The 16861-nt window shown below is 42.4% G+C and overlaps 1 protein-coding gene across 2 annotated transcripts in view; it reads left to right on the top strand.

The window, feature by feature from the left end:
* Positions 1 to 5673: 5673 nt before the first annotated feature.
* Positions 5674 to 16861, top strand: part of LOC128456323 (rho guanine nucleotide exchange factor 7) — a 28143-nt gene continuing 16955 nt past the window's right edge. For both annotated transcript variants that reach the window (XM_053440431.1, XM_053440432.1), the window contains exons 1-2: positions 5674 to 5853; positions 11747 to 11830. In XM_053440431.1, the coding sequence (XP_053296406.1) occupies positions 5689 to 5853; positions 11747 to 11830 (249 nt within the window). In that variant the 5' untranslated portion in view covers positions 5674 to 5688. The remainder of the gene's footprint in view (positions 5854 to 11746; positions 11831 to 16861) is intronic.

The raw sequence follows: 16861 nt of genomic DNA, 5'->3' as shown, positions 1-16861 counted from the left end.
AGAAGAAGAACAGGCTATGCCTCATGTGACCCGGGTTCGATTTTACGACACGCGGCCCCTTGCTGCATGTCTTCCCCCACTCCCTCTCTGGTCCCCTTAACAGCCAGCTCTCTACCCCATCCAAAATGAAGCCAGAAAAAGCCTCAAAAATATAAATAAATAAAAAAAGAGTCAACAACAGTGAACATTCATCAAAGCTGTTTTCAGACACGCCTTGAAATCCGTACATTTTCCTGAAAGTTTCTGGAGGAGCTTGAAATTGTCAAATGTACCGTCAAGATATTCTGTGTTGCCTAGACACCAGAGACCGAACGTCATCAGACTGCACATTGTATTATCAATCAATCACGTATTATCAATTGTTTTATCTCATCTTAATTTTCTGTAACCTTTCAGATCACATGCACCCATTTTTTATGTAAAAATATTTAACAGTTAAATTCATATTCACAAAATCATTAGAATAAAAAAGATAAAATAAAGGTCGTCAATACAATGAATCAATAATCCATTATTCTGTTCCCCCACAGCAGCTATACTTTGTTCAGCCAACAATTTAAACTTTAAAATTGTAAACAAAGGTTAACAAGCATTTTGTTCCTTTTAGGAAAGTTTTAAACTAATTATTGCTTTTATACGACACTGTTTGACATCAAATATGGAGGCAAGGGAAAAATATATGCCTGGAAAACATTTGGACATGTAGGTTCAGTTTTAAGTCAGCCAAGAAATCTCAATTTGCTCCTGAGGACAAAATAAAAGATTAAAAAGCTCCTGAACAAGCAGGTAAGCGGAGCCTGTTGATTTGATTTTATTGACACTAGATTTCTTAATTTATTGAAGTATTTACAGAGACTATACAGTTATAATGAAGCAATGTCTAAGATAACACATCTCAGTGACTGAATGTACTGTACATTGTATCTCAGAGACAAAATTACGTTTGATGGCTCCTAATACAAACAAAACCACTTGCTGTCGACACCCACTTCACTTACGGAAATGTAGCCTATATCTGATTATCTCTCCTCCCTCTATCTTGGCATTGAGTGCGTTTTCGAGTCCATCCATCATATTGCTTCTGCACTCTGGCCTGTGGAGTGACTCTGGGTTTCCTGGAGTTTGCCTGGTCAGAATAAAATATTCACTGTCTCAGAGAGCTTGAGAGGAAGAGATGGACACATGAAGTTTGGGCACCGATAAGTCAGGGGACTGTGAGGGGGGATGAAAGTCTATGGATTCTGAGATGTGTTTGTAGAAGCCATCTTTGTTTCATCCTCAGCTTATTTCTTTTTACAAAGGGTGCAAAGATTGCTTCCAGAAATTGCTTTTATTGTTTTGGATTAATGTTCCCCAACTACCTGTGAACAGTTGCCCTTGCCACTGGTGCGTCCACCCTAATGCTGAACATGATCGACATCATCCCTTTTATTTGAAGAGGTGATCTTTGACACATTTTTCTGCAAATGTTTTTTCCACAAACTTGCCTTTTGTTTAACGTTCCACAGCACTTATTTCTATCGGCTTGTTTCGATATTCCCTTGTAAACTTCTTACAAAAAATGTTGTGGTGATGACGCAGGCAAGTTTTTGCCTCTCCTCCATGAAGGTCATATTTGTGCAGTATAGTAAACCAGAGTGTGCCGATTTTTTTCCTGACAGTATTCTGCAGTCGAACAGAGGATTCGATTTACCTTTCTATTAATCCCACATGCAGTTCTCCTGAAAAGTTTGTTAGTTTTGCTCTTCCAGACCTCCACCATAACTGGTGACTCCCATCTATTAATGACATTACAACCTGCCTGAAATGCTTTGCTATCTAATCTTCTCCTGCTTAGTGAGCATCAGGTTTCTTAATTTGGAGAGTATCAGGCAGATGCATGGAGGAGAACATCGCTGACAAGGTTGGAGAAGTCAGAGTATTTAAGTTCTGAATTTAACACTACATGGCCTTTTCCTGACGATCATTGTGAACTAAGAGAAGAGAGAGCATGATTGTTCCTGTGGAAATGAAGGGATGGACTGGGAATGGAAGGATACATGGAGCCTGGGGCCAGCCAAACATTAGCACCCCTGGTTACGGACCCATGGCGACAAGACCTCCGAGGCACACCAGCATCCCTCGACGCTGCCTGTTGGGAACACGGATGGCCTTGAGAGTCAAGCTTCCTGACAACAGACCCACAAAAGCCGTGTCACCCTCACACACAAGAGAGGGAGATGGACAGGTGCTGTGAGAGAGCGAGCAGGCCTGAGCTGGGAGGTCTGTCCCTGCAGCTTTCTTTGGTTACCATGGAGATCCTATGGGTATCCGAGATTCCTGCAGGTAGAGATGGAAAAATAAAAAATGTATCAAACACATGTTTAAAAATGCTTTAAAATGTTTTGGTGGATTTAGAGACGGTTAATAGTACATCTGGTCAGAAAGCGTGTTTAATCAGCCTTTATTAATTGGTAACTCATCGATAAATACTCATGTCTGTGCTGATAAATATTGATAAATTCATAAATGATGGAGGCTTTTCACATTCTATTAACGCCACGGCAAACACTTGTGAGTTATCTGGATTCTAAAATTTGAATGAGTCATCAATAAATTATATTTACACCTTTTGAAATATTGGAGTTTGTTATAAGTGTATTTCCTTAACACAAAGTACAAGTGAGTATCTACTGTCGTGGTCACTCTGACAGACTTAAGACCAAAAAAGAAGAAGCTAGTGTGGTGGAAATCTGAGAATAAAGAGCAAACAAGGAAATTGTCTTTGTGTATTTATTAAAAAGAAACTCTTGCAAAAGGATCAACGCAGAGCTCAGCACAGCTCACTGTCAGAGAGGCGATAAGAAACAAAGTAATAATTACAGGCTCATGATGTGAGGAGCAACCTTGGATGAAGCAGGTGGTTTCACTACATGTCGTAGGGAGGGAAGGAACCAAAGATAAGAGGTTACTGGAATGAACAATTTACACCAAAGAGGTATTGGAGCCATGGCTGAAAGAGAAAGGTTACGCGAGGATGACATTTCCACGACAAAAGTATCCTGCTAGAGGAGGATAACACCAACCACAGCCTGGCAACACAATGACAGCCTAATAATGGCTGATTTGTAAAGCATTAATCAATTATTGATAGTCCATTAATATGTCCAGGGAACACATGCAGAGATTAGATGGATGCTAGCCACGCATAGACTGAATGTCACCATACATCACTAGAAATCGCCCATGAAACTTTGAAACTTGTCCTTTTTAGGGACACTTTATGGACGTTTCTTCATCAGTATGAGATCCTCTTAACTCTACAGCTAAAGCTAAAAAAAGCTAAAAGCTAACGCTAAAGCTACCTCTGATATGTAGATACCTAATTGGCCATCATTAACTTGTAGCCGACACAGGTTATAAATAGGAGATAACTTGTTGTGTAAAGCTATTAGCCACCTGAAGATATCAGCATACGAGCAACAAAGAAGTTTAAAGATAAGTAGATAGTTTGCAGAGAGCGCCATCCTGTGGCCAAAGTGATAAGTGCAAATTTGCTTTTAAGATTGAGATTAAGATGTATTTATTAGTCCCAAACACATGCACAGACACACTCATGCAGGTAGGGAAATTTAACCTCTGCTTTTGACCCATCTGGTGCAGGACACACAGAGCAGTGAGCGTACGGCACCCGGGGAGCAGATGTTGCGGGAGTAAGGTGCCTTGCTCAGGGGCACTAGACAGGGTTTTTGGATTTTTGGACAGATCAATCCAGGTTCGTCTTTTTGTTGTTTCTCCGTGGAGTCGAACCAGAGACGAACCAGAGACCTTTTCTGCCCATAGTCCAAGTTACTGCCACTAGTCCACCGCTCTTCCACCTCTTTCTCCATTTTTGTCATAACTATGTTAAATTCCAACTTTTCATTTTGCCTCAGGACAAACACAATGAGAGAGTGTTGAATAATGTTTCCTTCTAGGGCTTACAATATAAATCATAAAACTAAAATAATAATGCAGTGTCCTAGAACCCAAGATGGCATACAACCAACAGTTTATTTTATCATTATCTATTTATTAATTCTTGCTATTTTTATTGAATTATTCATTTACCCATTGACTTGTAGTTTCAGCTCTTTAACGTCTCGCTGGCTCAGTGGAGCCTTGTCCCAAGCCTCTCTGTGTCTGAATAATTTGCATGTTTCCCTGTTCATGTTGTTCCAGCAGGTGATCCAGTTTCCTCCCCTAGTCAAAAACAAAACACAGGTCAGCTCAGGTTGAACTGAACAGAGTCTCTGAGCGGCTTTTCATCTGAGAATCTCTTTGTTCAGGCAGTTTTCTCAGGTACAAGCCGAAACACTGCAGCAGGTACATGGATAAAATGAAACTGTGCTTTAAATGAAAATGTTATAGGAATGGATTTGACCACTTTAGCTTATGACCCCTTAAAATAGAGTTACATCCTTGTGACCCCGCAACAGAATATCAACATGCGTTAACATTTCTTCCTCTCAGATTGTTTGGATGTCGATTCATATCACATATTTCCCTTTTGAAATAAGCATTTGTTTTAAATATAATAATTTTACGAGGGTAAATGTGTGTTTGTGTGTGTGAGTGTGTGTGTGTTATGTGTGTGCCTACAAACTTTTGTTGCCTCTTTGAACCTTTTCCATTATAATTTCTTAGGTCCTGGTTGAGGGTTGATGTGAATTGTGGTCACGTTTAGATTAGGTCCATTTTCTGAACCCCTTTAAATGGGCTGTCTGAGGGTTAAGACTTGCTTTTCGGGTTGAGGTCAGGTTAGGTTGAGATAGGGGCTATAGGGAATGCATTTTGCCAATGAGTGCCTTTACTTAAATAGAAGTACTGTTAGGTTGTCCCTTCTTGTATTTATATTTGAAACTTTCTTGCTTCATTACTGCCCATCGTGATAAATTAAGGGACGAATAAAAACGAAAATAAAATGTGACCCCTTCAGAAATACCTGGTTGGGAACTTCCTCTTTGGGGATATAAGAAAGAATCATCACATCATTACAGCCATGGAGCATCACTGACATATTGTTTTTAGCACATCGTCATAGTGCTGAAGTCCAGCTGATCAGTTTTGTGTAAATAAAGCATCATCACTGTTGAAGCTGCTGCTCTGTCTGCTCATCCTCCTTCTGAATGGAGGCACAGAGATAACAACCGGCAGCAGCCATAATAAAACCGGGCCGGAAACGCACAGCCACACATGAGGGGGGGCCTGCTCGTGTCACACTGATGCGTCCTAACAACTGGTTGGACTCGCCTGTCCCTCTGCTGTGATGTCATCCAATGGACGAGTGGCTGGCGGCTGCGATGCGCATACATGCAGCCCGCTGCCTCAACGCATCACAGAGGAGCGCACTTGACAGCTTGCCAGGTTAGAGAGAGAAAACACACACACACACATACACACGCACACACACAAGGGAGGAAACCAGACCTGCCGAGCCTCCACCAGTCAGCCGTCACCATCCTCCGCATCCAGGTTTCCTCATCGACATCATCCTTTTCTACGGATCCAGGATGTTCCTCCTCTAACGCACGGATGGTGACGGTGGTGATGCTGGCAGTGTAAACTGGTGGACGCCGTTAGAGAGACCCGCACACAGCCGCTTCGTCGAGGAGGGGAGAAAGACAAACAACATCGGGGGTGGAGAGGGGGGATCTGTTGTGACTGGACATGAATTCGGCGGAACAGACGGTGACATGGTTGATCACGCTCGGGGTGCTGGAGTCGCCGAAGAAGACCATCTCGGATCCCGAAGCGTTCCTGCAGAGCTCCCTGAAGGATGGGGTGGTGCTGTGCCGGCTGCTGGAGCGGCTCAGCCCCGGGTCCACGGAGAAAGTAAGAGCAATACACCCCCCCCACACACTCACCCCGTCTCCCCGTGTACTGCATAACCCTATACCCGCCCGACCCGTCGGCGGGGCGCGCTGCCCGGATCCGCGGTTTGTTGTCTGGCGTCTCCCTCTGCGCACTGGTCCGTGAGGCGATTTCTTTTGTAGGTCACGGCAGCCCGGGTTATTGTCTGCGAAAACAACGCCGGGACGTGGCGGCACATAACGTGTGTCAGCGTGGGGGCGATTCTAAAGCAATGAGAAGAAAAAGGATCAGAGAAAGGAGAGGAGGAAAGAAAGGAGGCCCCGGTGCGTATTGATCTGCTCCAAACAAGGCAGCATCACAACAACAGGAGAAATGATCGATCAGATGTATCAGAGGTGGTTAGATCCACTGTGGGTTCTTATAAATAAACTAATGCAGGCCTCATTTAGCAGATTCTGTTTCAGTGAAGGTTTTATTCAACAGCCTCGGTGTTAAATTCCTCTTTAATCCACGGCGATGTGGCCTGTATGTCAATGTGAGGGATGACTATACACACTCCTCGGCTATAAGAGTGGGCCGCCATTGACTGCAAAGGCGCACAGACACACAGACATGGACCCTCTCCCCATTTAAAGACACAGTGCACGTGTTTGTGTCCGTCAACCTACAGCTCCAACCGTGCAGCAGGCCCCGCGTCAAGGAGCCAATGTTTCCCTTGAAAGTGCACGTTCCGCCCGGAGGCCCCCTGCTGCAGCTCCGTGTGAGCGTTAAATGATAAAACAGCTTCCTCCAATTTGCACGTTGTCAGCGTTGTTTAATTCATGTGTGACATAATTTAATCAGGGTTTGTTTTTTTGCAGCGTTTTGTTCACATGAGCATTTCATGAGGGCTAGTGTATCTCTAGGCACAGTTTATAAAGGAGGACACATCTGGAGCATTGCACAGACACACTAATGGATGAAATCTATCAGATGAAGTCTGAGGCCCAATCAGCCTGTATGCTGCTGAGCTACTTTCTCACATCTGCTGCCATCTTATGTCAGGGAGGATTTGATGTGTCTCATTTGCAAGTAGCAGCAGAGAAGGTGTTCGAATTCCTCCGTCCTGCACTGCAAAAGCATTTTCATATTATCAAACTATTGCAGTAGTATGTATTTCACCACATCTTTTGTTTTACCATCATGGTCTGACAGGAGTGACCTGGCAATAGATTTAAAACGGGTCAGTGAATGGGACGCTGGTCACTGAAGACAGGTTCTAGTTTTTATAGTAGGAATACAGAAGAAAAGGGGAGGTAGATAACCTGAGGTATTGATTTTCATAAAACACAGCTAACCATTCAAACTAAAATATGCATCGTATGAAGATTTTCTTTTTGCTTTTGATGAGAAAATTAGAATCTAGGATTTCTGACCATACTATGGGAGAGCCATGCTGAGCGGGACATACACTCCTGATCAAAATCTTAAGACCAGTTAAAAAATTGCATGAATTTGCATTTGCACTGTTGGATCTTAGGAAGGTTCTAAGTAGAGCTTCAAAATGCAAAAAGAAGAAATGCGAACAAGAGACCAAAAGTTGTGAGCAGGCAATTTATCGAAAACAACAATATAACTCAAATAGGCTGTTCATCAGCTGATCAAAAGTTTAAGACCACAGCCTTTAAACGCCAAAATCTGTGCAAAAATTTGGATTCCATGTCATTTCCTGTCAAGTAATCACACTGTGAAGATCTCTTGATGGCAAAGGCAAAAAAGCTCACCGTCTTTGAACGTGGTAGGATTGTTGAACTGCATAAACAAGGCCTCTCACAACGTGCCATCGCTGCTGAGGTTGGACGCAGTAAGACAGTCATTTTGCATTTCTTAAAAGTTCCTCAGGGTTATGGAACAAAAAAATCAAGTGGTAGACCCAAAAAAATCTCACAGGCGCTGAGCCGGAGGATCCGAATGGCTGTCCGTCAAGACACGGGACGATCCTCGTCCCAAATGAAGGCCATTACTGGTGCTGACTGCAGCCCAATAACCATCAGACGGCATCTGCGAAGGAAGGGCTTCAAAAACAAGAAACTTCTTCAAAGGCCACGTCTCCTTCAACGCCACAAAATTGCCCGTTTAGACTTTGCAAGGGAGCACCAAACATGGGACATTCAAAGGTGGAAGAAAGTTTTATTCTCTGACGAGAAAAAATTTAACCTTGATGGTCCTGATGGCTTCCAGCGTTACTGGCATGACAAGGAGATGCCACCTGAGATGTTTTCTACGCGGCACAGTGGAGGGGGCGCCATCATGATCTGGGGTGCTTTTTCCTTCAATGGAACAATGGAGCTCCAGGTTGTGCAGGGGCGTCAAACAGCAGCTGGCTATGTGGAGATGTTGCAGCGGGCATCCCTCATGACTGAGGGCCCTCGTCTGTGTGGTAACGACTGGGTTTTTCAGCAGGACAACGCTCCAATTCACAATGCCCGTCTGACCAAGACTTTTTCCAGGAGAATAACATCACTCTTTTGGACCATCCTGCGTGTTCCCCTGATCTTAATCCAATTGAGAACATTTGGGGATGGATGGCAAGGGAAGTTTACAAAAATGGACTTCAGTTATAGACAGTGGATGCCCTTCGTGAAGCCATCTTCACCACTTGGCGCAACATTCGCACTAGCCTTTTGGAAACACTTGCATCAAGCATGCCAAAACGAATCTTTGAAGTGATCAACAATAATGGTGGAGCTACTCATTACTGAGTCAGTTTTTGACACTTTAATTTCTGTTTTAGGAGGGTTTTTTATTTTTTTTTAGCTGTGGTCTTAAACTTTTGATCAGCTGATGAACAGCCTACTTCAGTTAAATTGTTGTTTTCAATAAATTGCCTGCTCACAACTTTTGGGCTCTTGTTCCCATTTCTTCTTTTTGCATTTTGAAACTCTACTTAGAACCTTCCTAAGATTCAACCATGCAAAATGCAAATTCATGCAATTTTTTAACTGGTCTTAAGATTTTGATCAGGTGTGTATATAGTAAATGAAAATCTAACTTGTCATTGCCCCCTGGTGGACAAACTATGTAATGGAATCACTGATATCTCAAACAGATACTTGTCATGTCTACGCTGATAACTGTCTTGTTATCAGATGGACAACCCGTTTCTACTTCCCCTCACTATCCAGAAATTAAGTCAAAATAATCTGTATTCAATATGCTGTCATTTTGCGAGGATGACCTTTTGGATTCTAGCCTGGAGCCATTGCAGCAAAGTCGCACTAATGCACAAACTTGACCTATAAGTCTAAGCTGTCAATCATGACATTTCGACCCGTTACCACATCAAAACATCGAAATGTTTATTTGCAGTGTACACTGACTGTTCATATGCTCATGTCCCATCCACTAATATAAATGAGGCAATATTTATAACCTATACTGCAGCCAACCACCAGGGGACAATTGAGATGATTTGGCTTTACTTTTGGGGCGCCAACATGTCGTCCATCTTTATATATAGCCTCTAACTGTTACAGATATATATGTGATAATCTAACATTGACCAACATATCGACCTGGTCTGGCCGAGTTATCACTCTAAATGTTACACTTTTTTTTCTACTATAAATGCTAATAATGTTTTTCTTTTCCCCATGTATGCCTCCTTTTTTATCTAACATTTCATCTTCTCCTTCTTGCTTTTACAATAATGAGCAGGGTTTGAATCCCTTGGCATTTATCTGAGGTATCATTGGTCAGCACACCCAGATGCGACCTACAGCATCTCCAAGATGTTGTAGTCATCATTCTTCCCTGTTTCTGTTCTGTACCGAGTTCCCAGAGCTACAATCGGATTGAGTAATTGCCCTCAGACCTGCAGTAGTGGATGGGAATGTGGGCCAGAGGAAAGTATGAGATCAGGAGGGGGCACAAGTGGGCCACGTGTCAGTTACCATCAAGGTAGATGCCAGTAACCTTACCCCACAAACCTGATATGTAAACATGAGGTTGTATCATGAATTTTACAGCTAATTAGCTGTAAAATTCCCCTTTGTGCACGTCCTTCACGTTTCATCTTTGCTGCTCAGCTTCCCTCCAATTACAGCGCAAAGCAAGCGAGAGCTGCAAGGCCATGATGTGAGGATGTTTCAGTTTTATCTCCTCGAAAAGAGGTCTTCGTTTATCAATGACCCCCACGACATGATCGCTCTAGTGACTAATAATCAATGAGTAGCTACCAGCACGCTTCCTATACTTACCCCTAACCTGGGCACACTCAGACAACATGATCCTCTCCCCTTCTCATCATCATATTAGCACTTTATTACTTTATTACATTAGCACTGTAGCCTCACTGCACAAAGGTTCCTGTTTCAAATCCCAGCTTTGCATTTTTTCTGCTGAGTACTCTGGCTTCCTCCCACATTCTAAAGACATGCCGATTTGGCTTTAAGTTAATTGTCCATAGGTGTAAATGAGAGGGAGTCGTTTGTCTGTATATATTGACTCTGGATACGCCGTTGATGAGTCCAGGATGCGCATAATGTCGGCTGGGATTGGCTGCGATGGTATAGATAGAGGATGGATGGACAATGAGAGATATGAGAAAAACTATAACTGAAGAACTAATATACCAGCAATGGTCTTTATATTGACTGATAAATAACCAAGACAAATCAGTAACCTACTAAAGGTACAGAAAAAACAGTGGTCCCCTTGTGTCCACTAGAGAGAGCTGATAAGTGTAATTTTAAAATATAACATTTCTTGATATCATGGTCACAATTCTTCAAGATATCCTTCCAAGAAGACCTTGTTAGCTTGTTTTTAACATGTTTAATGGAAAAGAAAAGAATGAATAATAATGAGATTTCTCAAACGCACAATAATAACAATATGTTTATTTATACAGCACTTCTCAAAACAGTGTTTATAAAAATAACACAAAAACACAAGTAAACACAGTCAATATAGAATAAAAAACACTTATTGCAACAATTAAAACTAGAATTGGGTAGAATCAGGAAATACAGTACAATAATTAAATTCCAAGCTTAGATTTAAAGGAAGCTACGGACTCAACCTGCTGTATTTCCTCAAGAATATATGTTGTTCTTGTCTTAAAAATCCTTCATCACTCAAACTAACATACTGTGTATATATATCTTCACATACTCAGAAGTGACTTTAACAGGCAGACCTGTAAAATCTAATGCAGCTGTTATGTCTTAAGTCTATATACTTTCATGATGATAATGATATTCAGTTGTTTTTTAATGGGTTGTGTTAAGATGTTCAATGTCTTAGCACTGAGATTATAGTCAGTGATTGTTTTGCTTTGGAAATCATTATATTAAAGGTACGGTGTGTAGAATTTAGTGACATCTAGTTGTGAAGTTGCATGTTGCAGCTGAACACCCCTCACCTCACCCTTCCTAACATAAAAGAGAAGCTGTGGTAGCATTAATTGATGTAAATATAAAAAATTAAAATACAAAAATTGTGCCAATAGATCCCTTTCAACTAAACCTTACACACTGGACCTTTAAATGATGAGTGATGACAGAATTTAGGATTTTTTAAATGTGCTATTCTCTCCCATGTGGTAACAGGAAGTTATAATAAAACCAAGTGCTGCCATAGGCTGGGAGGACAGCAGTGGGGGATCCCTATTTGTCAACGTCATTTCCCTCCAGCAGCTCCGCCGCCTCCTCCACTTCGCCGCTGCGGGATTTGTGCTCAGCCTCCCCGGAGCGTCAGGCCCAGTGCAGCCGCTCCAACTGTAGAATGCGCGTCGGGGGAAAGAAGACGCATCTTCCGGGCTGATAAACTCACAGATACCCGCAGCGTGAGGAGCAGGACAACGGCAGCCGCAGGGAGCCAGGAGGCGTTTTATCCATTTGAATTTCTCTAACCAGCGTTTGCGTCTTTCCAGATTTACCAGGAACCGAAGAACGACGGCGAGTGTCTGAGCAACATAAAGGAGTTTCTGAAGGGCTGCTTGTCGTTCCGTGTCGAGGTGAGAGGCTTTCCCCCCTTTTCTTTCTTTTTACACATGTCTGCGCATATCTGGTCTTAAAACGTGACGCTGCTCTGCGCGTATCACCGAGTGCATCGCGAAGTTTGTGTGCAAGAGGGGGACTCGAACAATGGGGCCGGTGGAGCCGCTGACACAGGGAGGAGGAGTGGAAGTGTAGCAGCCGGGAACAGTCCCACATCGGCCGGGCACAACAGAACTGGGGCTGTGCAACGTTGTAGCAAACACCAGTGACGTTAATGGATCAAACTGGTCGACTGTGGCCTGTTTACGTTTCCTTCTTTTGTTTACGTTCGGGCTGGGTGATCAAACAATAACAATAATTATCGTAATATCGTGTTTATCAATAGAAATGTAAATGTGGATCCACCTCAGCCTAAAAGAAGGGTTTAAACCCTCAACCTTCACTCAGGACCAAACATTTTCAATCCTAAAAGATATACTAATGTGACGATTATCTTGTTGATTTTTCATCTTTGTCTGTTTTGGTCACATCACCCAGCCCATGTTAAAGCTTTTTAATTAATGCAAAGCTTTGTCCTTGGGTTCACATGTGTCTTTATTGTCACGACCACTTACGGGTGAGCGATGTGCCCACAAAATATATCAGGATTCAAATGTTCATATAAGTACATGACAATAATTATCACGATAAATGGCAAACCCTAAACCTAATCAGCTAAATTGTTTTCAAATCTGATGTTGATTAATTATTGATTTATTCCTCAATGTGCCTGTACAATGCATAACCATTGTGTTTATACACAGCTCTGGGAAATATTAGCAGTCCACTGCAAGATTATCAGATTATCTGCTTTTACAAGGTAAAATATGAAAAAAAGTAATAGTCTTTGAACTACTGAAAACATGTATCCCAATTGTAACAGACATTAATGCAATGGCTGCCGTACATGTAGAGATGCAGACTTAAAACAAATCTGGAGTGGTCCCAGTGTTGTATATGTCATATTTGTTACATAGATAACTATTTATACAAATAACATTGCAGTAATTATAGATATTGTTGTATTTCTCAGTCTCACCAACACAGATCAAGACCTCACGCGTGTTTGTCTTTATAGAAGTATTTAGGTGCATTATAGTTTTTGAGTAATGTTTATACCCGTTCATAATCTGTAGCAAATTGAAGGCAGCGTGCTGTTTAAGTCTGTGTGTTGGCCAGTGCACAGTGGGGTCATTGAACCGCCCCAGTGTGACAATGGAACTCACTGTTTCCCAGCGTTGCCGAGTGTCCAGCCACAGAACGAGAGGTGGAGACGGGCTGAGACAGAGCGCCGTCACACCGAGTGTGTGAAACATCATTTAGTGGTTACACACAGCTGAGATGCCGGTGAGGGAGAAGACTTATTAATAAAGAGCCTCAGTTTGTTTTGGTTCAGTTCAGGGAGGGACAGCTTCTGGCAAAGCTATTGAGCAATAATCAGTTTTTTTTAAGTAATCGTTCCCCTGTCATAACCACTCCTTTTTATATGTCGTGATGATTTGGGTCTCCAATCAACACTGCCACCAACTTCCTGTATGGGTCGTTCCATGTTGAATCATCACACTTAGTGGCTGCAGCGTCACAGATCGTAGCGAAATTTGAGAAAATTTCAAACGCTGATTTGGTCACGTGAGCGACATGTGAAATGCTTCTATAGCCCAAAACACGATTTGACATGCAATGACCCACATTTGTTAAGATTGTGTTGAGGTCCTGGCGGGCGAAAGTGTTTTTAAACATAAGTGACTTTTCATTTTTTTGGGGGACTGAAGTGGACAGCGCAGGATTATTGTGGTTTGGGGGTCATGGCAGTGCTCCCGCTCACCCTCTGCAGATGGATCTTCTCCAGAGCTCCGAGCACTGCTGGCTCCGGCCCCAGGTAGCTGCGGCTGCAGATTAGAGCAGTGGTTCGCTTTTATGTGAAAGATGTGACCGATAGAGGCTGTGCTATTCGCCGGCCTGACCTTCCTCGTTTTAATTGAGTTAAGCTTGATGTTTGGCAGAGCATCAATGCGCTGGTCTTGCCATATTTCAACCGGATTGATCCCATTTTCAATCAAATGTTGATACCGTTTCCCGATTAGTCACTCCAAGAGCGTGTCCGACACTTAGGCAGCTGCTGGTACTGACCCTTAACCTCTGATGGCTCTGACCACAGGAAGTGATCATTAGAATTCCCATGACCCCGCTAGTCCCCTCTGCAACAGTAACCTTACCCTGCATCTACCATGGCAGAAATTACAGATCCATGCGTCTGGACTAAAGTGAGAGTTAGAATCCATTATAATGAGATAAAAAAAACAACAGAAAAGTTTGTGGTATTGTGGAGCTAAAAGACTTTGTATGGAAAGCTATTGAAGATGTTTACAAAAACTCCAATTTCTGTGGTGTTAGCTCAAGGCTGCAGCGAAGACATTTTTTAATCATCAATTACTGTCAGTTATTTTTCTATTCATTTACTGAACATTCATTAGAAAGTCCTCCATTCGTTTGAGCTCAAGGTGAAAGCTTAAAATATCTTGTTTTATCAAACCAACAATGCCAAAATCTCAGATATTTAATTAAAAATTACAAAAATCAGGAGAAAATTATAGCATTGTGTTCGGTGGAACCAGAGAAAATTTGGCACTTTAGCTGAATTGATAGTTAATTATTTTACCTGCATAAATCCCATATATATTTTTGTGAATTTAAAGCTGTAAAATTTGAGATTTCTTTTGATTTCCTGTTTACCACATCATAGTAGATTAATATCTCTGGGTTCTTGTGAGTCCAACAAAGCAAGGGAATAGATGAAATCATTTTAGCCTCTAGCAAACTATTAACAGATAATAAAAAAAGAACTGCACATCTCATATTAACTCCACAGTTGATGGTTAGCGAAAGCTTGTGAAGCACAGACATCAGCAGTAGATCTTTGCTGCGGCCATATTCACCCGACTGAGAAAATGCTCAGGCCGATGCATCAAATCAAATTTAAAAACTCTCAGCTCCGACTGCAATCTTCAATTCTCTCTGGCCTCGGGGGATTTTTGTCTTCAATGTGGTCTTTCAGAATGGAGACGCATGATCAGTTGGATTGAGGTCAGGTTACTCCGTGAAGACTTTCCTACTGTTTAGCAATAAACTGACTGGCTGCCTTGTCTCTATGTTTAGGAATATTGACCATGAGTCCAGTGTTGTCCATCTTATAAGTATATATACAGTATTTGAACACCCTTAAAGTAAAAGTTGTTATTTAGGTTGATTGCCTGCAGTATTACTGTTTAAAGATATGCATGTGTCACTGTTGATATTGTATTATACTATATAAAACAGCAATGGGAGTCTCGGCATTGGAATTTAATCCTAATTTAGTATATTTAAAGGGGACATATTATGCCCATTTTACCACAAGTTGATATGGTTCCTTGGGGTCTTAATGAAATGTCTGTAACATATTTTGGTCAAAATACCACCAGGATAATTTAAAACGGCACCTTTTTACCATGTCTAAAACCGCCCTCCTCAGATTGACCTGTTTTGAGTGTCCCTCCCTCCTTCACGAGATACAAGCACCCAGACTTTAAGCTATCCATTACCTCTGTAGAAATATGGCTAGTGGAGACGAAGATACAATCTTGCAACCATTTCATTTTGAACCAGAGTCAGGTGGGTCGAAGCCTGGCTGCTCCAGCTCCAGCTCCCCAGCGCAGCCCCGCAGTGGGAGCAGTGGGAGCTTGAGCTGGCGCAGCAGCAGCATCCTTCAACACTGTTGAGTCAACGTTTAGAGGTGTCCCGGGGATCCCTTGTTTATGCGGCCACTTAAATGTCTGACGGGTAGCAGCAGCGAGCTAACGCTAGCTGATGCTAGCCGGGCTCCACCGGCCAAGTTAGCTCGCGAGCTAACGCTTTCTGGGGAGGCGGGCTCCCCTAGCCGGGGGAAGCCCCTAAGGAGCTAGGGGGAGCTAACGCGAGCCCAGCTAGCTGAATGACTCGGCTCCGTAACTCTGCTGTTAAATCGAATCTTAACGTAATTTGCTCTAAGTTGTTTTATAGATTTTTCAATTAAAAGGCTTGTGTGGAGCAGATATGTCGTGCGAGCAAAACTAAGCTGTTGGTTTTAATGTAATTGATGAATTGGATCAAGAATCAGCTTCAGTTCACCACCTCACGTCTGCGTCAGCACTTTCCCGTCTCCAAAAAGTTTGTACGCACGGGTCAGAGTTTGTGTAGAAATACGCTGATTTTCCCGTCAAGTTTGTTTTTATAAATCCCAACGTTTGCGTGAGAAGTGGCGTACGCACGTTTCAGGCCCGTTTTCTGCGTACGCAACGGTTATAAATGAGACCCCGGAGCTCTGAGTGTGTAGTCCCAGAAACACAGCTGAATGATGGATTTTACCCATGATTCCCGGCTTCCTGAACCAGAAGAGCTGCTGCAACAAATTCATCAATCTCTGTTTAGAATTGTTCATTTATTAAAAGTTTCCTCGCTGAAAGTTGGCGATAAAAGCTGTTTTTTAATGATTTAATGATGAATGAAGTCTTTTGAACTGATCTACAGTTCATCATTACTCTTGAACTGGCTGGACCTGATTTGGTCAATTTAAGCAGCGACTATCGGTCAAAGTAACGTAGAGCAAGAACAGAAGCTGCAGCATAGTCTCTATTCCAAGTGAGTGAACTATTAAACTAATTTAACAGCTGGTATTTTGAGCTAAAAAGAAAGTTGCATAGTGATGCTTTAAAGTAAAATATGATATTGTCACCATATTCCATTATCTGTAGTGGACCCGGTGTAGTGAGTTGTAATTCCCTGTGCAGTAACTACTGATTTCCTTGATGGTGGTGGGTGTGGGAAGTGTGGGAGCAGTTTACTGCGCTGCCATAGCTTGCTGAGTCACCGAGGGGTGTTGCACTATTGTCTGCTCTGAGGGGATCATTACCTGCCTGTGGTGCTGAGGCCCAGCAGACATGTTGTATCTTGTCGTGTTAGTCATGTTCATTATCTCCCTGCATGAATGTTTG

Source organism: Pleuronectes platessa, chromosome 14 (genome assembly GCF_947347685.1).
Source record: "Pleuronectes platessa chromosome 14, fPlePla1.1, whole genome shotgun sequence".
Classification (NCBI taxonomy): domain Eukaryota; kingdom Metazoa; phylum Chordata; class Actinopteri; order Pleuronectiformes; family Pleuronectidae; genus Pleuronectes; species Pleuronectes platessa.
Note: the sequence above shows the minus strand (reverse complement) of the source record. Positions and strands in the feature narration are given on the sequence as shown.